Here is a 21,508-nt window from a genome sequence, read left to right as displayed (position 1 = left end):
CTCATAGGACAAAGTGTTCCTTGCAAAACTCATGTTTTGTCATTTTTCAGATAGGGTTTGACACAGGTTTCCTGTGTATGTGTGTTTTTCTACGTATCTGTGAGAGAAGGCTAGAGAAAAGTGCATAGAATGTCTGTGAACCCGAGGGATGTGGAGTTCGAGATATCGCCTGGGAGACTAGTGGGCGACAGGCACCCATGTTTCATCATAGGTAAATCTCAAACCTCAAATAAACTTTCTTACGTTGAAATATGGTCATCTGTAATTTATATCGTATTTTTAACGTTATGTTGGCATATAATAACTGTAATGACGATTCTGGACCCATAATACGCGTTTGATTGGATGCGTTGTAAGTTTTATTGGACGTTTGACTGGAGCATCGAATTTGAGTAGGCTGTCACCGGAGGCTGATGAAAGAAGAAATATTGTTGAAATATTGAAACTTGGGCGAAGGCAGTCTGTCTGTTTTTAACTGAATGGTTGATATGTAAACATATGCGCGTGCGTCCAGTTGTTGAAGCATCACTTGAAACCATAGAAGGCAAGGGACGCTCATTGTCTCGATTCATCCTAAAAATTTTGTTCAAACACCGATTTATAGAATCACCGTATATCTTTTCTCATTCTTCTTGAAATTGACTTATCTGTATTAATAGCCGCAAAGTGATAGCTGAGGCTATTATTAGCCTTCTCTCGGTTTTTTATTTCGTCGTCAAAATTTTACGTCATTTTTCGCTCTTAGTGGGGAGAGTTTTTGTTCATTCGCGTGACTAAGTTTCTGGTCACACTTGACATATCTCACTCTAAAAAATGACTTTCTCACTCTGAAGTTGATTTTTCTTTACTTCAATTTAAAGAGATAAGGTCAAATGAATGCGTGTCACTCCAATTGAAGGTTATTTAAGAGCAGCTAATAGAAGCAGCAATAAGTTATACAGATTATTAATCTAAATATAATATTTGATCCTTTAACGAAAAGAATAAATTTTTTTACTGTTTTTTGAGGCTGCTGATCTACAAAGCTATTGTGGTTATTTTTCTGGCAATCTGCAAGCTGTGTTGGTTAGTATCATTTCATTCGAGTTTTCAATTGCTCTTGAATTTTAATTTCTCTCGAATGAAGTTTGAAGCAATTATTGTACATGTGTGACTTATTCATGATATTTTTTGGCTTGATCTTTTTGTTTTAGAGCATTCTATCGATTCCAGCTTTCGAGTAACTTTTTTAGTCTTGAGGTATTGAATTTTGCGTGGCCTAAATTGCTCTTTTTCAGAAATTAACTCTGGTGTTAAAACAAAACCATTTATGATAAGCTTTCACAAGGTACTGATAGCCGAGTGTTTAATTCTAAAGTATCTTATGCCGGATGTTAGGTGATCGAAACCCTCATTGGTCGTATTTTTCACACGAATAAAACATCTAGGTTACAGTCGCGACCTCAGAATTGAATTGCCCCGCTTGTGGTTCGAGAGGAATTTCTCCGACGTTAGTCGGGTTATGTTATTAAGCAGCAGTGGCAGCTTCTAGGAGAGTTGTAGGTCTAAACGGCACCAATTCTTAATTAACAGGGATTTTCATACGTATTTTCTGATCTTTGACATCATTCAAGCTTATTTTTGAAAGTTTCTTTTTAAGCAGACGAATCCTGCCTTTAGAGCTAGTTTGTGTTTATTGAAAGAGGTCCAAATAGCTTAAAAAATGTTAAGTTGAAAAATTTTGTCGAATGAGGTTTTGTGGACAAGTAATGCCCATCATTATGGAAAACTGAGGTGTCTAACTTGCGTTGTTTTCAGCGGAGATTGGTCAGAATCATCAGGGAGACATCAACACCGCGAAGGAAATGATCAAAGCAGCTGCAGCTGCCGGAGCTGACTGTGTCAAGTTCCAGAAGAGTACTGTCCTCGAGAGGTTCAATAAAAAATGCCTCGCAAGGTGGGTAATATTGTATTGACTCATTTATTATGTTAACGCACAAGGGCGATATTAAAGAATTTGTTTCCTTTTAAGAATATAAATGGGTGCTTTTGGTCGAGTTTATTTTTTTAAAGCTTTTAATAATAGCCGCACATAGGGCTACTATGAGCCTGCTCTTGGTTTTTTCACAATTGAAAGAATTTGAATAGCATTGGGGCGCTGTCTTTTTTAAGATCTGTTCACACATTTTCATGATTTTTGAAGTCAAATTGGAGTTGTGATTTTGGTCACGCCGAAACAGAAAGTGGAGTGAAAAAGCGAGTGGTTTTGCAGCGTGAATATTTTTTGCACTAATTTTAAAGTAGAGTGAGAAAACGGTGTTTGAACAAAAATTCGCTTTCTCGCTAGTGGTTTTTTGTTCATATGTGGCAATTTCACTTTGGTTTTTACTGTTTTTTTTTCAATTTTTTGGATCAGATTTTTTCTAAATGGTTTTTCCAGTTCATTCATAGTTCATTCTAGGCCTAGTTTTTTTGTTAGAATCAAATTTACATTTCTCGCTAGTGGTTTTTTCTAGTATACTCTCTATATATACTATCTTTTCTAGTTACTATCTATAATGCTTATTAGTATTAATACTATACCCTGTAGCCTCTCACTGAGAGACAGGAGTATGTTCAATTACGAAATGACATTAAAATAAATCGCACTTAAAAATATTTTTATACAAAAATTTTTGTTGATATTTTTTTCTTTCAATCCCAAAAGAGTTATGGGAATCAACGGCGGCTATTTTCCGGCAATCTGCCGGGTATGTTTATTTTTTTTTTTCACGCAAAATGTCGAAAAAGCGGCAAAATGGGTAAAGCGAAAAAAAAGGTCGACGAATTAAAAACAATAGGAGCGCTAAGATAGCCGGCTAAGAAGATGAGGGCGGCTACTAAGCCCTCATCTTCTCAGCTGGCTATCTTAGCGCTCCTATTTTTTACTTCGTCGAACTTTTTTTTCGCTTTACCCATTTTGCCGCTTTTTCGACATTTTGCGTGAAATCTTTTCGACTTCTCTTGGCTAGTTTCACTCTTCTGTCATTCTGCTCAAAGTCCATTTACGAAGCAGCTGCTCAGCAAAGCAATTCAAAATGAAGAGAGTCAGTATAAAATATCAAAGTCAGAAATAGAAACGGGATAAACCCATAAAGCCCATTTTTAGATGCCCGGTACTTGAACTTTGTTCTCATAATCTTTAGTTACTATCTATAATGCTTATTGGTATTGATACTAGACCCTGTAGCCTCTCACTGAGAGACAAGAGCATGTTCTATTACGAAATGTCATCAAAATAAATCTCACTTAAAAATGTTTTTAAACAAATATCAGTTTTTGCTGATATTTTCTTTTTTTTTCAATCCCAATAGAGTTATGGAAATCAACGGCGGCTATTTTCCGACAATCTGCTGGGTATGTTTTTTTCTAAATGGGTTTTCCAATCCATTCATTGTCCCTTCTAGGTCTAGTTTTCTGTTTACTCAATGAAAATTCTTTGATTTGTACGTCAGGACTTGTCCTGCTATGTTTTTTTTATTTCGTCGTCGCGATTTTTGTTACGACCATACGACGTCACAACCACTTCAAATGTGCTTTTTGTTTATCCGTTCATGCAATTTCATTTGAAGTGCGTGTGTGATGTCATTTTTCGCTCTTAGTGGAGCGTGTTTTTTTGTTCATTTGCGTGATTAAATTTTTGGTCACACTTGACTTACCTCACTCTCAAAAATTATTTCCTCATTTTGAAATTGGCTTTTATTTACTTTAATTAAAAGACAAAAGGTCAAATGGGTGTGTGTTGCTCTAAATGAAGGTTATTAGAGAGCAGCTAATAGATGCCGCAAAAACTTATACAGATTTTTAATCAAAATATAACATATCAGCCTTCAATTTAAAGACGAATTTTTTTGGTCTGTCTTTTTTACTGTTTTTTGTGCGACTGCAGATCTACGAAGCTATTGCGGATATTTTCTGGCAATCTGCCAGCTATGTTTTAAGTCTTGCCGATTTAATTGGTCGACATAACGATTTTGACCGACTATGAGATCCATCTTGAACAAGGGGGCACATTCTATTAACTATGTTTTTTAAAACTAATTGTCCTTATAAAAGGGGATCTTTATAGTCAACCCTATAGCGATCTCGTAAATTGAGGCATTGCTTATCATTGACAAATATTTGCTTTGGAGAAATTTGCCAAGACTTTGATAAGTTCTAAAACATGATCATAGCTCTGAAGCAGTACTGATATAGGACTTGTCCAATACTGGCATTGACTTGGTGGTAGATTCGGGAAGTGGTATTTGTATTCCAGGCCATACGATGTTCCTCAAAGTTGGGGAAAGACGTACGGAGAGCACAAACTGTTCCTGGAGTTCTCTGAGGAGTCCTACATAGAGCTGAAAAGATACGCGGAAGAAGAGATTGGTGTCATATTCTCTGCATCTGGTTTCGACTACAACGCTATTGAGTTCCTGGCTCACATCAACATTCCTTTCTTCAAAGTGCCAAGCCCGGATGTGGGCAATTTGGACTTTATCGAGTTCATGGCTAAGAAACATATCCCTATGGTTATCAGCTCAGGTACTTCTGAAGTGCTATCAATTATTTTGTTGCACGTAGATTCCCTAATATTGAAAAGAATCGTTTCTGGGAAAAATAAATCATGCGAGGAACTATTTTCCACCGTTTTTTAAGTTGTTAACGTTTAACATACCCGTTATCACATAAAATGAAAATCGGTAGAATTGTAAGCTTTTGCAGTTATGCTCGATCAAAATGTGTTTTCCATAAATATAGTTTTAGTGCTTCCAAATTAACACATTTGCTGTTTCAAGTCATTAGCTTACAGTTATCACTTTTTGATGAATACCCTTGCCGGGTTTGCTGGGCCAATTCTTGAAGATTGAACAATTCTTGAACTTACAAATACCACCTTTTGAGAAATGCCCTTGTCAGCTTTGTTGAGCCAATTCTTGAAGACGAAAGATATCTCACAAGTTACCTACATTTTTGCTTTAATTATAGCTGCGAAGCTGTAAGCTGAGTGGAGCTATATTGCGGTGCTCTTGGTTTTTTATAATTCAAAGAATTTGAATTGTATTGGGGAGCTGTCTTTTTTACGACTCGAAGAGGAGTATTGGAGAAGTCTTTTTTATAGCTGCGAAGCTGTAAGCTGAGCGTAGCTATATTGCGGTGCTCTTGGTTTTTTTTGTTTCGTCGTCTGACGCTTCATTTTCGTTTTACATTTGTTCTAGAACGTTCTGTCTCGTCCTTGCTTAAATGGCTTTTTCGCGCTTGATTTCACGCTTTCTGCGTGACCTAAATTGCGGTTATTCAGAAACAGAATCTGTTCCTAAAACAAAGTTGATTGTAAGAAAACAGATTGTATGGTCCGACAGCCGAGTGGTTAAGGCGACTGGCTGTTAATACGTAGATCGCCGGTTCGAGACGCGGCAGGGAAAATTTTTTTGCACCCAAAAACAACCTCCTTTGAAATAAACTTGTAAGTTTTATATTCGGCGGCGATAACTATTATCAACTCACTTCTGTATCTTTTATTTTACGGCACGCAAGTCTATTTCGCAGCTATTCCGGCAATCTGCCGGCTATGTTAATCAATTTTATTGGAGTGATTTTTGATTTACTCGGCTTTATGTTTCCTCGTACTATTTAAAAAAACCCATTAAGTTTTTCTATTTTTTTATTCAGTTTGTTTTTGAATGCCGTTTCTATTCTTCCTAAAATTTTTATAGCATTTGTGGAGGTTCAGAGTTCACAATAGTTGTTCTAATTGTTCAGTCATAAGTATGGGCAATTTTCTCCGAGTCGTTTGCGGAATTCTTCCGGCTATGTTTTTTCAAGATCTGTTCACTCATTTTTATGATTTTTAAAGTCAATTTGTAGTAGTGATTTTGGTCACGCCGAAACAGGAAGTGCAGCGAGAAAGCGAGAGGTTTTGCGGCGTTAATATTTTTTGCTCTAATTTTAAAGTAGAGTGAGAAAACGGTGTTTGAACAAAAATTCGCTTTCTCTCTAGTGGTTTTTGGTTCACAGCTGGCAATTTCACTTTGGTTTTTACTGTTTTTTTTTCAATTTGTTGGATCAGATTTTTTTTAAATGGTTTTTGCAGTTCATTCATAGTTCATTCTAAGCCTAGTTTTTGTTAGAATCAAATTTACATTTCTCGCTAGTTGTTTTTTCTAGTATACTCTCTATATATACTATCTTTTCTAGTTACTATCTATAATGCTTATTGGTATTAATACTAGACCCTGTATCCTCTCACTGAGAGACAGGGGTATTTTCAATTACGAAATGACATCAAAATAAATTGCACTTAAAAATATTTTTATACGAAAATCTTTGTTGATATTTTCTTTTCTTTCAATCCCAATAGAGTTATGGGAATCAACGGCGGCTGTTTTCCGGCAATCTGCCGGGTATGTTTAATTTTTTTGTTAGTAGCCGCCCTCATCTTCTCAGGCGGCTATCTTAGAGCTCCTATTTTTTTTACTTCGTCGAACTTTTTCGCTTTACCCATTTTTCCGCTTTTTCGACATTTGCGTGAAATCTTTGCGACTTCTCTAGGCTAATTTTACTCTTCTGTCATTCTGCTCAAAGTGCATTTAAGAAGTAGCTGCTCAGCAAAGCAATTCAAAATGAAGAGAGTCAGTATAAAAAATCAAAGTCAGAAATAGAAACGGGATAAACCCATAAAGCCCATTTTTAGATGCCCGGTACTTGAACTTTGTTCTCTTAAATTTCAGTTACTATCTATACTTCTTATTGGTATTGATACTAGACCCTGCTGGGGCTATTATTGGCCTTCTCTTGTTTTTTTTTACAATTCAAAGAATGCGGCGTTAATATTTAAAGTAGTGATGAAACTGTGTTTGAACAAAAATTCGCTTTCTCGCTATTGGTTTTTTTCACATGCGGCAATTTCACTTTGATTTTTACTGTGTTTTCGCTTTTCTGGATCGGATTTCTATCTAAATGATTTTTCCAATCCATGCATAGTCCATTCTAGGTCTAGTTTTCTGTTTAGTCAATGAAAATTTGTTCACACAGCAAAGCTGAAAAAAATTCAGTTTCTGAATGACTTCTTCCTCTTCGTGACGTCATTTCTCACTCTCTTTAGCAAAAGTTTTTTGCGTGATTAGATTTTGATCACAAGTGACTTACCTCACTCAATAAAAAAACTTTTGCACTTTAAAACTTAAGTTTATTTTGAATTTGTTTAAGGTCAAAGGAACTGATATGTGCAGTAAAGGTCACTAATAAAAGGCTTCTGTGGGATGATTTTTAACAAGCTTTATTAATATATCGCTGAATGTTCTTTACGTAGCTTTTTGAGCGGCATCGTTTTTTTTCAATTGAGATCTGTCTCTGTTTCTATCTCTATTATATGGCACGCAGGTCTATTCTTTCGCAGCTATTCCGGCAATCTGGCGGCTATGTTGTGGAAATTTCATTTGTTTTATTTGTGAGTAGGAATGCAAGACATGGATACAATGAGGCGTGTCTACCACACAGTGAAGAAATATCACAACAAATTTGCCCTCCTGCAGTGCACCTCAGCCTACCCAGTCACCCCGAAGAGTGTCAATTTGGCTGTCATACAGGTAAAAAATTGACTTAAGTTTAACAACTTAATCGTCGTGTTCTGGAGCCAATTTTGTGGCTATTAAATTGGTCCTATCAATCCATTTAATTCGACTTCTGCGCCAATTCTTCGTCAGGACTATTAGACCCCAATTTCGCTGATATACTGAACAAACGCAAAAAGAAATTAGCGCCTCCTAAATTTGAGAAGTGAAAAGTCATAATACACTAACTCAAACTCAATTGTCGACATTTTTTTACTCCATTTATCCCCTACGCTACTGGCCTCGCTTACCTGTCAACTTTCGACAATACGTAATGGTAACTTACCAAATACTCCATTGTATTTGGTAAGTTAGTACAATGGGGTATTTGGTAAGTAAGCTAAAGTTGATGAATCCATTCCAGGTTTCATAGTAAAAAAGACAGTTCTCAAAAGACATTTTTTGAAACAGACGTTTTTTCAAGCACTTGAGTTAATATTTGCGGTAAGCATTTCAGAGAGACAATATAGTTGTGAGAATAACATGTGACTTCGGGACAACTTTCTTTTATTTGTGAAACATGAATGGTGTTCATCAACTTGGGGTATCTTGTAAGTTACCTTTGCGCTTTATCTCAATTCCATAATGAGGGAAGAGCACGAGTGTAAGGGAAAAATCGTGCAAATTTTTGTAGTTGGACTAGATGCTTTTAGGGAAGCTTGTTAGGCCTACAGTTGAGCTTTTGGAAATTCAATTTTTGAAAAAAAGTGAATGCGTTCTAACCGCAGGGTTAACCGTTTATAGAGCTTGTTCTTAATTCTATAAAATGTAATTTAAAAACAACCTCCTCGACAATGGGTGCATATTGGTTGGTCCGGTGTTATCGTTCTACAATTACATAAAGCATTTTGTATTTCCCTATTTTATTAATAGCCGCACAGAGATAGCTGGAGCTATTATTGGCCTTATTGTTTTTTTTTACAATTCAAAGAATTTGAACTGTATTGGGGCGCTGTCTTTTTTTTAAGATCTGTTCACACATTTTCATGATTTTTGAAGTCAAATTGGAGGAGTGATTTTGGTCACGCCGAAACAGGAAGTGGAGTGGAAAAGCGATTGGTTTTGCGGCGTGCATTTTTTTCGCTCTAAATTTAAAGTAGAGTGAGAAAACGGTGTTTGAACAAAAATTCGAATTCTCGCTAGTGGTATTTTGTTCACATGCGGCAATTTCACTTTTATTTTTACTGTTTTTTCGATTTTTGGATCGGATTTTTATCTAAATGGTTTTACCAATCCATTCATAGTCCGTTTTAGGTCTAGTTTTCTGTTCATTCAATGAAAATTCTTTGAATGGTACGTCAGGACTTGTCCTGCTGTGGTTTTTTATTTCGTCAAGATTTTTGTTACGACCATATGACGTCACATCCGCTTTTTGTTCATTCATTCATGCAATTTCAACTGAATAGCATGCGTGACGTCATTTTTCGCTCTTAGTGGATTTTTTTCATTCGCGTGATTAAATTTTTGGTCACACTTGGCTTACCTCACTCTCAAAAATGACTTCACCACTTTGAAATTGACTTTTATTTGCTTTAATTCAAAGAGATAATGTCAAATGGGTGTGTGTCACTCTAAATGAAGGTCATTTGAGATCAGCTAATAGAGGCAGCAATAACTTATACAGATTTTTAATCAAAATATAACAGATCACCCTTCATTGAAAAGGCGAATTTTTTGTCTGTCTTTTACTGTTTTTTTGAGACTGTAGATCTGCGAATCTATTGCGGCTATTTTCTGGCAATCTGCCAGCTATGTTCACTAAAATGAAGATAAATTGATATGAAGAGTATGAAGATAAATGGAAAAAATGGAAAGGCAAAGAATGGGAAGAAAAAAGATCACACTATTTTGAGGCACGTGTGTGATCTGAACTAACAGCCTTGCCTCCCTTGGACAAACACTGCCATTGAAGCGACAACAATTTCCCGCGACTTAACGTCCCAAAACCTCTGGGGCAAAGCTACTAAGGAGCTCGAACCTGATTTTTGTTCTCAAATAAGTGTCATAAAATCAGCGTAGACATATCATTTGTTCCAGTACCCTCGAAAGCTTAGTCTCGCTCCCACAGCGAATGCTTAGATAAGTATACAGAAAGTGGCTTTCTAGATATTATTGCTCTCTGCTGGTGCCCTTTATCGTAGAAACTTTCAATCCCATGTTCTTTTATGATATGGCACTTAGATGATCGCCAAGGTATGGACTATGCTTTTAGTGACAAAAAATTTTTTCACCGTGAAGTTTTTCAAGTGGAGCTATAGCAACACATACATTGAGCTTTCCAGCGAATCGCCTTGTATGGAACCTTCTTGAGGTATGAGGGTGTCCTCATTGTATTTGGTAGATTAGTACAATGGGGTATTTGGTAAGTAAGCTAAAGTTGATGAATCCATTCCAGGTTTCATAGTAAAAAAGACAGTTCTCAAAAGACATTTTTTGAAACAGACGTTTTTTCAAGCACTTGAGTTAATATTTGCGGTAAGCATTTCAGAGAGACAATATAGTTGTGAGAATAACATGTGACTTCGGGACAACTTTCTTTTATTTGTGAAACATGAATGGTGTTCATCAACTTGGGGTATCTTGTAAGTTACCTTTGCGCTTTATCTCAATTCCATAATGAGGGAAGAGCACGAGTGTAAGGGATAAATCGTGCAAATTTTTGTAGTTGGACTAGATGCTTTTAGGGAAGCTTGTTAGGCCTACAGTTGAGCTTTTGGAAATTCAATTTTTGAAAAAAAGTGAATGCGTTCTAACCGCAGGGTTAACCGTTTATAGAGCTTGTTCTTAATTCTATAAAATGTAATTTAAAAACAACCTCCTCGACAATGGGTGCATATTGGTTGGTCCGGTGTTATCGTTCTACAATTACATAAAGCATTTTGTATTTCCCTATTTTATTAATAGCCGCACAGAGATAGCTGGAGCTATTATTGGCCTTATTGTTTTTTTTACAATTCAAAGAATTTGAACTGTATTGGGGCGCTGTCTTTTTTTTAAGATCTGTTCACACATTTTCCTGATTTTTGAAGTCAAATTGGAGGAGTGATTTTGGTCACGCCGAAACAGGAAGTGGAGTGGAAAAGCGAGTGGTTTTGCGGCGTGCATTTTTTTCGCTCTAAATTTAAAGTAGAGTGAGAAAACGGTGTTTGAACAAAATTCGAATTCTCGCTAGTGGTATTTTGTTCACATGCGGCAATTTCACTTTTATTTTTACTGTTTTTTCGATTTTTGGATCGGATTTTTATCTAAATGGTTTTTCCAATCCATTCATAGTCCGTTTAAGGTCTAGTTTTCTGTTTATTCAATGAAAATTCTTTGAATGGTACGTCAGGACTTGTCCTGCTGTGGTTTTTTATTTCGTCAAGATTTTTGTTACGACCATATGACGTCACATCCGCTTTTTGTTCATTCATTCATGCAATTTCAACTGAATAGCATGCGTGACGTCATTTTTCGCTCTTAGTGGATTTTTTTCATTCGCTTGATTAAATTTTTGGTCACACTTGGCTTACCTCACTCTAAAAAATGACTTCACCACTTTGAAATTGACTTTTATTTGCTTTAATTCAAAGAGATAATGTCAAATGGGTGTGTGTCACTCTAAATGAAGGTCATTTGAGATCAGCTAATAGAGGCAGCAATAACTTATACAGATTTTTAATCAAAATATAACAGATCACCCTTCATTGAAAAGGCGATTTTTTTGTCTGTCTTTTACTGTCTTTTTGAGACTTTTGAGATCTGCGAATCTATTGCGGCTATTTTCTGGCAATCTGCCAGCTATGCTCACTAAAATGAAGATAAATTGATATGAAGAGTATGAAGATGAATGGAAAATATGGAAAGGCAAAGAATGGGAAGAAAAAAGATCACACTATTTTGAGGCACGTGTGTGATCTGAACTAACAGCCTTGCCTCCCTTGGACAAACACTGCCATTGAAGCGACAACAATTTCCCGCGACTTAACGTCCCAAAACCTCTGGGGCAAAGCTCCTAAGGAGCTCGAACCTGATTTTTGTTCTCAAATAAGTGTCATAAAATCAGCGTAGACATATCATTTGTTCCAGTACCCTCGAAAGCTTAGTCTCGCTCCCACAGCGCATGCTTAGATAAGTATACAGAAAGTGGCTTTCTAGATATTATTGCTCTCTGCTGGTGCCCTTTATCGTAGAAACTTTCAATCCCATGTTCTTTTATGATATGGCACTGAGATGATCGCCAAGGTATGGACTATGCTTTGTGACAAAAAATTTTTTCACCGTGAAGTTTTTCAAGTGGAGCTATAGCAACACATACATTGAGCTTTCCAGCGGATCGCCTTGTATGGAACCTTCTTGAGGTATGAGGGTTTCCTCATTAATGATAGACACAGTCGCTGAATGTTCTTTCAGGCAAGACCTCAGTTTCTGCTGTTTTGTTGAACTATTTTGTTTACGGTTCTTTTTGTGAAGTTTTAAATAATTTATTCAATGATTTTCGTGGTAACTGATAACCTCCTTAAGGTTTCAAGTGAACCGTTGCCGAAAGCTTTTGCAGCTTGTCAAACTAGTTTGAATTAAGCATTTGAACGGTACTTTGTAGTTAAGAAATGCCATTTTCTGCACAGATATTCAATTGCTGATGAACGAAGTGTGAAACAATTTTTATAGTCGTGGCTTTTCATGGAATTTTTTTATAGTTTAATTTCAACTGCAATTCTGTTTTTTAATAGCCGCCCTCATCTTCTCAGCCGGCTATTATAGCGCTCCTATTTTTTTTAACAATTCAAAGACTTTGAATTGTATTGGGGCGCTGTCTTTTTTTTTAAGATCTGTTCACACATTTTCATGATTTTTGAATTCAAATTGGAGTAGTGATTTTGGTCACGCCGAAACAGGAAGTGGAGTGGAAAAGCGAGTGGTTTTGCGGCGTGAAATTTTTTCGCTCTAATTTGAAAGTAAGAGTGAGAAAATGGTGTTTGAACAAAAATTCACTCTCTCGCTAGTGGTTTTTTGTTCACATGCGGCAATTTCTTTTATTTTTTACTATTTTTTCGATTTTTTGGATCGGATTTTTTACTAAATGGTTTTACCAATCCATTCATAGTCCGTTTTAGGTCTAGTTTTCTGTTTAGTCAATGAAAACTCTTTGAATTGTACGTCAGGACTTGTCCTGCTATGTTTTTTTACTTCGTCGAATAAAAAAATGTTTTGCTTTACCTCATTTTGCCGCCTTTTCAACATTTTGCGTGAAATCTTTTTGAATTCTCTAGGCTAGTTTCTCTCTTCCCTCATTCTGCTAAAAGTGAATTTGAACATCAGTTGCTCAGCAAAGCAATTCAAAATGAACAGAGTCAGTATAAAAAATTGAAGTCAGAAATAGAAACGGGATAAACCCATAAAGCCCAATTTTAGATGCCCGCTATTTGAACATCGATCCTATAAGTATTAGTTACCTCTCTCTAATCCTTTTTGTTATTGATACTAGCCCCTGTAGCCTCTCTCTAAGAAACAGAAGTATGTTCAACTACGAAATGCCATCAAAATAAATCGGACTTAAAAAATGTTTTTGTACAAAAATCTTTTTTTTCAATATCCTTTGATCTGATCTTATTCTATTTTTAAGGCAGGTGAACGAACTCAATTGTAAAGCAATTCAATTGTAATTCAAAAGTGCGAGAAATTTGTTTCGTTTTTTGACTTCAATTATTCTTAATGGGGGTCTTCATGGGCCTCTAAATAAGCATTTGATGCACTCAAGTAAAGAGCAAACGTATTCTCGCTCCTCGTCAGCTGAAATAGGCTAAACTAGAATGGAGCCCTGGCTAGTTGTCCTAGAGCAACTCCTTCGACGGCAGTCGGTTATGTTGGTTTCATTGATTGTGTCAAGGTAGCTCGGGAAACTTTTATGGTTGCTTTTCTGAAATTTGGAGGCTATCATTGGTGAGCTGAAGAATTGTAAAAGAAGAGTTGCTGAAGAACTGATAAACTTTTTGAACGAAGTTTTTCAGTAAAAAGAAAACTAATCTTTGCACATATAGTGATAGGCGAAAACGCCAATAACACGGCAAGTATGACAAAAAATTTTCACCTACTTCAACGAATGTTTCAAGGTTTTCTTTTTTAATGAAATACTGAAGAATTGTTTTTATTATAAACTAATGATACCAAAATTTCAGATCTCTGCTCTATGTTTAAGTTGCTTTATTCAATTCATGAATGGCATTTTCAAGCTGCTGTTTCCAACTACAACCCCGCACAGCATGTCTGTTTAATTGCTCTCAAACAAAGTTTGTGGCAATTATAATAGTTCTGCGGTCTTTTTAATCTAATTTTTGCTGCACTAAATTTTTCGTCTGAAGCTTTTGACTTCTGGTCCTTAAAAACGGGATAATTAGGTAACGCCCGGAGGGCATTCAGTTAGTTACCTAACAGAGGTAGGGCTTTTAGTCTTGATTCGAAGAATGCGATTCAAAGAAACTGTTTAGGAGACAAATTCATAGTGAGAAGTGCGGTTCTTAGAGTTTGATCCCTTTCACCTGCCCCCCCCCCCCTCGCCCTCACCCACTTGACCCTGACTCCCCGCCCCTCACCCACTTGACTTTGACTCCCCTTCCCCTCACCCACTTGACCCCCCACCCCCTCAACCTTTTCACGCCCCTCAACCTCATCCCCTCGCCCCTGTAACCCAACACGCTCGACACCCCCCCCCCCCACTCAACAGTACAGATTAACCCGCTATTCAGTTGAATTTTACTATTCGTAAAACTTTGTAAAAGTGCTTTTCTATTGAGGGGATGCTGTGATTATTGCAGACAGAAAATGCCAATAAAGAACTTGTTTCAGGCATACAAAGAGAATTTCCCCGATGTAGTTGTGGGTTACTCAGGTCATGAGACAGGAACAACCATTTCTCTTGGGGCAGTCGCAATAGGAGCAAAGGTGCTGGAACGACACGTGACGTTGGATAAATCTTGGAAAGGCTCTGACCACAGTGCCTCTCTTGATATGAACGAATTAGCCAATTTGGTGAAGCAAATCAGAATTTTAGAGGCCTCAATTGGCACACCTGAGAAATTCCTACTACCTGCTGAGGGTTTTGTGAAGCGAAAATTAGGCAAAAGCGTTGTGGTGATTGGAGATTTGCTAAAAGGTACAAAGCTAACGGTTGACAACATGGCTGTCAAGAATGCAGAACCGTGTGGATATCCGCCTCACGATTTTCACAGACTTGTTGGAGCTACTTTGCTACGTGACATTGCAGACGATGAGACTATACTTGAAGGAGATGTGATGTTCGAGACATCCGAAAGCGGAAACGAGAAAAAAATGGTGGCTCTCATTCTGGCTAGAAAAGGTAATTGTTTGTTTAGGCTTTTACAAATGTCACGTTAGTGGTTGAAAATGCAGCTTTGTAGGAAAAGCAAGTGTTTTACCGAAGTAACTTTAGTTAATCAGAAAGCCAATCTTTGCTGTTTGCCACTGTCCTACACATTCAGTCTCATCGTATCCCCAAAGATGCTGTTTGAACCCCCAAGAACGACGAAGATCTCAGAAAACATTATCAACTGTTGTTTCAAGTTAATCGAAAGCACACTTGGAACTCTTTATTCTGATGTTTTTTTCCGATTTTTAACCTGCGCTTGCATCAGTTTGATAGGGCGTTTAAATCGCAATAAAACAGGAAGTTTTTCAAAAATAAATGGTTTTTCAAGGACCCTAGTGTCTGAATTTTTTCCTTTCAAAGACCATAGAGGCTAAAGCGAGTGTTTGCTGCTGTTTTCTCACTACACGTTTCTTTTATTTTCTGCCATTCAACGTGACCAAGAGTTCTTTTGCACAGGTAGCAAAGGGGTTCCGGGGAAGAACATCAAGATGCTGAATGGTTTACCACTTATTGCATGGAGCATATTGGTAGCCAGGAAGACCGGATGTTTTGATGATGTTTGGGTGTCGACAGACTCTGACAAAATAGGCAACATATCAAAACAATTCGGGGCCAAGTAAGTTCCGTTTTGTAACCTTGCTAAATTCATTTAATAGGTAGGTATGCCGGCTATATAACGATGGTATGCTCAACAGGGGAACGTATGAACTTTTCTGTCTTTAAAGTTTCAAATTGACTTGGTTGCTTATTTTTGGTTTCATACAAAAACGGACTCACATTATTTCCTGTCACATCTCTACCATCATGACTTTCACATCTATGCTTATAACTTTGTGGGAAGAGAATTGAAAGCGTGTTTTTGGCGGCATTTGTATTTCACAGCATGATATGGAGATTTCCTATGAACAGATACATATTTCTTCTCGTTTGTGCACCCCCCAGACGCACGTGCCATATTTTTACATAATAATTTACTAAGTAATGTCTTGTGCTCTGTTATAGGGTGCGCAAAACGTACTGGAGGATTAAACAGAAATGATCTGCATACGTTATCATTGAAGATTTCCTGTGTTAGATGGGATTTTATTTGGTTGTATGGCAAGGTTTTAAAATAAGTGTTAAATGAGTTTTTCGTTCCCAGATATCACCGACGTGACCCTGCGACAGCCCAAGACACCTCATCAAGCAAGGAGGGTTTCCTAGACTTTATCAACAACCACCCCGATGTGTGGGCAATCTGCACGATGCAGTGCACATACCCCACACAGAACCCGACGATGATAGCTGAAGCAGTCAACCGGATCAAAAGTGGCGCTTCTGATTGTGTGTTTGCAGCTGAGTCCAGTCACAGGTTTAGATGGGCTAGAGTAACCGAGAGAGGGGCGGGAGGTGACAGTGGTGTTGTTGCCTGCACTCGACCTTTGAACTTTGATCCCTGCAATCGACCCAGAAGGCAGGACTGGAGAGGGGATGTTGTCGAATCAGGTATGTTCGAGAAGATGATTTGCTATTCTGAACAGATTTTTTTAAGTTCTTGAGTTCGAAGTATTTTATAGGATTGGTTGGTTTCCTCCCATTATAGTGCAGCTCAATATTTTTTGGGGCCTGCACGAACCATAAAGTACCGAGCCAAAATTTTCGCTACTTTGGCTGGTGGGGGGGGGGGGGGCTCAAACGACAGATTAGACTCTCTATTGACGGATGTTGGCTGCTCGCATGTTTTGAAGACTCATACTTCTACAAGACGTTGTTTGACAAGTTACTACTTACTTGTCCTAACTGATTTGAATTTTGTTTGCAGTGATATTTTAGCAATTAACCTTTAGCGAGTTCTAATGTGTTGTTGTTTACAGGCGCCTTCTACGCTTTCACAGTGAATCAGCTCATTTCTACGGGCAGTTTCCAGAGTGGGAAAGTGAGTTACGTGTTAGACAGTGACGATAGCGGAGACCACGTAGACATCGACACTCCACAGGACTTCGTCAGGGCCGAGGTCTTTATCTCAAAATTTTCATATCAATCGCGATTTAATTGCTCTCAAACAAAGTTTGCAGCCATTATATTAGTCCTGTGGTCTTTTTCAATGCAATTTTTCGCTTGACCGATTTTTCGTCTGATCCATTTGACTTTTCGTCCTCAAAAAAGGGATAAGCAGATGCAGATAGCGCTCAGAGGGCATTAAGTGGCTGAGCAACTCTCTTAGAGCCCCACGATTTACCAGTTTCTCTAAATATGCGATTCACCGAAACTGTTTTGAGGAGACAATTTAAAGGTGTGAACACCGGTCCTTAGTCTTAAAAGTTTGACCCCCCCTCTCACGCCCCCCACCCCCCCCCCCCCACCCCCAGTCAACCCCCACTCCTACAACAAACTTGCTTTTACTAATAATCCACGAGTCAGTACGTGCGGATAAGGGGAATCAATGAACTTCTTTTTAATGTCTTTAGATTATGCACGCATGCATTTTAACTTAAGAGAAGTTGAAAGACCGATACATGAAGTGTTCTTTTTTGGCCTCAGTTTTTGCGGGGTGGGGGTAGGGGGAGGGTGTACAGAAAAGATCCAATTTGCTCCATACGTTTATATTTTCGTTTTTCGAAAAAGCACACAAATTTTTGGGGTATCTTATTTAAATGTGGGTTATTTTCTTTAACTGCTCTGCAACGAAGTTTGAAGCAGTTAGTGTAAATGTGTTGGTCTTTTTAGTAGAGGAGTATTGGTATTCTACAGGTTTTTCAGCTGAAGCAAGTTTATTCATGACTTGGATTTTTGATTTCGAACATTGACTTGTTTTAGAACCTTTACTTCTGATTTCGCACGTTGGACTTTAAACAATAGCTTAGTTTGCAATAATTAGTAATTAATAGCCGCCTCATCTTCTCAGCCGGCTATTATAGCGCTCCTATTTTTTTTTTTTTTACTTCGTCGAATAAAAAAATTTTTCGCTTTACCTCATTTTGCCGCTTTTTCAACATTTTGCGTGATATCTTTTTGACTTCTCTAGACTAGTTTCTCTCTTCGCTCATTCTGCTAAAAGTGATTTTGAACATCAGTTGCTCAGCAAAGCAATTCAAAATGAACAGAGTCAGTATAAAGAATTCAAGTCAGAAGTAGAAACGGGATAAACCCATAAAGCCCAATTTTAGATGCCCGCTATTTGAACGTCGTTACTATAAGTCTTAGTTACCACCTCTAATGCCTATTGGTATTGATAGTAGCCCCTGTAGCCTCTCTCTAAGAAACAGAAGTACGTTATCTTCAACTACGAAATGCCATCAAAATAAATCGGACTTAAAAAATGTTTTTGTACAAAAATCTTTTTTTTTTCAATATCTTCTGTTATTTCAATCCCAATCATGCTTATTGGAATCAACGGCGGCTATTTTCCGGCAATCTGCCGGGTATGTTTAGGAATTTATGGTAATATTCAAGGTGAAAGGGTCGTTTTTGAGATTTTTTTTATCCCATACTAGTCCCGCCTACGTATCTAAACTACAGAGCAGCCTCCTAACCGCCAGCTACCCCCTATACCTATCGCCCTCACCAATCCTTATGCCTATCATCCACCTAGCAATCCTCAACTAGCTACCCCCATACCTTACGTACTCTTAACCCCCCCCCCCCCCCTCAACAACCTACCGCCTGCAAGTACCAACCACTCGCCCCACCTTAACCTTACACCTACGTAACCCCCTCTCCTACCTTGCCCTCATATTTACCTACTCCCACACCCCATATACATACAAATCCCCCACCAACCCACTCCCCCGCCCCCAATTATTTAACTGACCCCACATCCCTTCACCTGACTAACCCGCCCTACTTCTTAGCTGCCACCCACCACCTCCTACCCTCTCTCCGCCACCTAGTTCCGGCCCACACAGCTACCCACATTCCTAACGAAAAATTGGTTGTTTCTAACTGTATATTGCTTTGTTCTTGTTCTTGATATTTCTGAAATAGGTGGAGTTAGATTACAGTTTTTTTGCACTACTCTCCGAGTCGTTTCCGGTATGCTACCGGCTATGTTTTTATGCATAATTTTTGCTTGACCGTAACTTCTCATGTGGCTTTTCTCCATTTTGAGTGGATTCAATTTATTCATTCCGAAACGACGCTTGTAGCTAATATCAAAGTGATTTTGACGGTCGAATCTCTAAGACGATGTAGCTTATTGGATAAGATGGGCGACTGCTATCCTGGAGGTCCGGGGTTTGAACGCCTATGAGATCCGAGGTTTAACGACAATTTCTAAGCTACACCCATATATTAAATTGCCCCCCCCCCCCGCCTGTCGTGAGCGATTCATCGACGTTAGTGGGCTTATGTTTTTTAAAAGTTGCCGTCAGCCTCTCAACGGCTAGTATTTAGGCGCTCTCCTTTTTGCAATCCAACGCTATTTGGAATGCATTGATGCGCGGTCTCTTTTTTGAGATCTGTTCACACTTTTTTCATGTCAGTTGAAGTCAAATTAGAGTGGTGATTTTCATTACGCTGGGGTCAACGGCTGCTATTTTCGGGTTATCTGCCGGGTGTGTTTAATTTTTTTAAGCGAATACAGTGATGGCAGTTATGGCCACGTATCGTACCCTTAAATATATTTCTATTAAAGGAAAAAAATTCCCTGGCCGTTCATTTTTTGAGAATTGCATAAAACTGCCTTGTATCCAAATCGGTTTTAAATTTCGATTGTGTCTGTTACAGGTGCTGATAAAGAAGCACTCGGAAAAGTTCAGTCTGGACCAAATGGTACCTGAAAGTGTAAGGAAACAACTATCGGCAGGCGAAGAGGAATCGAATGGGTTGTACATGAATGGAAGTGCAAATGGGGTTGCAGGTGATATTATGCAGTGACGTCCTTGCACGATTCATCGATGCAGCTCGCTGTTCACAATTCCATAACTTTTTGAATAGACTACAAAGTACCTAGTCGAGGTGTGTACTCTATTGTTTTTGATCTCACTGTATTGTAGAATCCTTTAGACTAAAAAGGAATACCAACAGAAACTTTGTGATGTGCCACATCTGTAATATTTTGGTCAAACTGTGCTAGAAATTCAAGTTAAAACGAAAAGTCTACAATCTTGTTGAATTGGTAAATTTGATAGTTAAATGGAGCTTAATTGATAGTGTTTGATTGCTCTCAAACAAAATTGAACGTTATTTGACTTCGGTGAAGTTTATGCAGGTAAAAAACGAATTTTAAGCAGTTGTGCATCTTCATTGTCGACAGTGTACTACAACAAGTTGAAATCAAAAGTGCGCTTAATTTAGTTTGATAACTAATTCGGTTTGGTTACTCTTGTCTCATAACTGGAGAAAAATTTTGACCCCCTTCCCTTCCCTTATCTTTGAGAGAGCAATTATTAAGCCAGTCGACTATGTAAACTGTTTATTTGAAGATCTGTAGTTTTGGCTCCACATCATGACAGTTACGACAAAATTTTGTAAATTATGTTAAAAAAGTAAGTTTAATTGATCAGGGCTTTGTCATTGTCCAAAAAGTGGTTTGTAAACTATTCTGTAAGTGCATATATAATTTGAATTGGTGCTGTGTGGCGTTAGGTGATTTCTAACCCCTGATTTGCAATATTATTTATGCTGCAGTTTTTTTGTATTTATATCATGGCCAAATTATGTGCTAAATTAATAAAGCACTAAAATTACTTAATTCGAACCAAGGTTCTGTTTGCTTTTGAAGTTATAGTATAATATCAAGTTTATTTATGAATTTTATATAAAGTTATGTCATTTTGACGTCATTTGAAGTGCTAATTTATCGTACCATTCCCTGAGTTTTTTACATCTTTCACAAACTGCTTTAGCAAATGATAGGTGGCTTCCACAAAAAAAGAATATGGTGAAATGGATGTCATCTCCGCTTTAGTATCAAGTATTTCAAGAATTTTGATTTCAATGTCATCGCCATGTCGCAACATTGGAAAGAATCAGCTGCAAAATCGCTTGTCTTCATGCAGTAGTGGTTACATAAAATAATTGCATGCTGCGAAGTGTACAAATGTTTGTCCGAACTCGAAAGTTTTTGGCATTGGAGACAAGAGGTGGGGGCAATCACCGTTTGAAAGCTATATTCAAAATCACTGAGGCCACTAATTTTTTTTGTGGCTACAAGACTGTAAGCCGAAGGAAGCTATTGCAATCTTCGTCGTTTTTCAAAAATCAAAGAATTTGAAGTTTACTGGGCGGCCTTACGTTAGTATCTATACACATGTCGAAGAGATGGCAAATTGTAGTACTGATTACTCTTTCGCCAAAGTAGCGAAAAGAGTTGACTTTTGAGTAGACTTTTTAATTGCTCTTGAACGAAGTTCATAGCAATTATTGTAAACGTGTATGTCTTTTTCAATAGCCGCACAGCGATAGCTGGGGCTATTATTGGCCTTCTCTTGGTTTTTTACAATTCAAAGAATTTGAATTGTATTGGGGCGCTGTCTTTTTTTTAAGATCTGTTCACACATTTTCATGATTTTTGAAGTCAAATTGGAGTAGTGATTTTGGTCACGCCGAA

General features: G+C 37.8%; 1 protein-coding gene across 1 annotated transcript; it reads left to right on the top strand.

Annotated features, from left to right (window-relative positions):
• The first annotated feature begins 46 nt into the window (after positions 1-46).
• Positions 47-20,774, top strand: LOC142353278 (N-acetylneuraminate-9-phosphate synthase-like). Its single transcript, XM_075405508.1, has 9 exons — positions 47-211; positions 1,798-1,936; positions 4,277-4,545; positions 7,459-7,589; positions 14,439-14,949; positions 15,436-15,595; positions 16,121-16,464; positions 16,833-16,972; positions 19,684-20,774. The coding sequence occupies exons 1-9, from the start codon at positions 130-132 to the stop codon at positions 19,831-19,833; spliced, it is 1,926 nt and encodes a 641-aa protein (XP_075261623.1). The 5' UTR covers positions 47-129; the 3' UTR covers positions 19,834-20,774.
• The last annotated feature ends 734 nt before the right edge of the window (positions 20,775-21,508 follow it).

This window comes from Convolutriloba macropyga, chromosome 14, assembly GCF_964194025.1.
Source record: "Convolutriloba macropyga chromosome 14, txConMacr16.3, whole genome shotgun sequence".
NCBI classification, from domain to species: Eukaryota; Metazoa; Xenacoelomorpha; order Acoela; family Convolutidae; genus Convolutriloba; species Convolutriloba macropyga.
This window is presented reverse-complemented; position numbering and strand designations above follow the sequence as displayed.

Excerpts from the sequence above, each read along its gene's own strand:
- LOC142353278 (XM_075405508.1), top strand. The coding sequence starts at position 130 with ATGTCTGTGAACCCGAGGGATGTGGAGTTCGAGATATCGCCTGGGAGA. Across the intron at positions 14,950-15,435 it reads TCTCATTCTGGCTAGAAAAG|GTAGCAAAGGGGTTCCGGGG; the intron begins GTAATTGTTTGT and ends TCTTTTGCACAG. Across the intron at positions 15,596-16,120 it reads TCAAAACAATTCGGGGCCAA|ATATCACCGACGTGACCCTG; the intron begins GTAAGTTCCGTT and ends TTTCGTTCCCAG.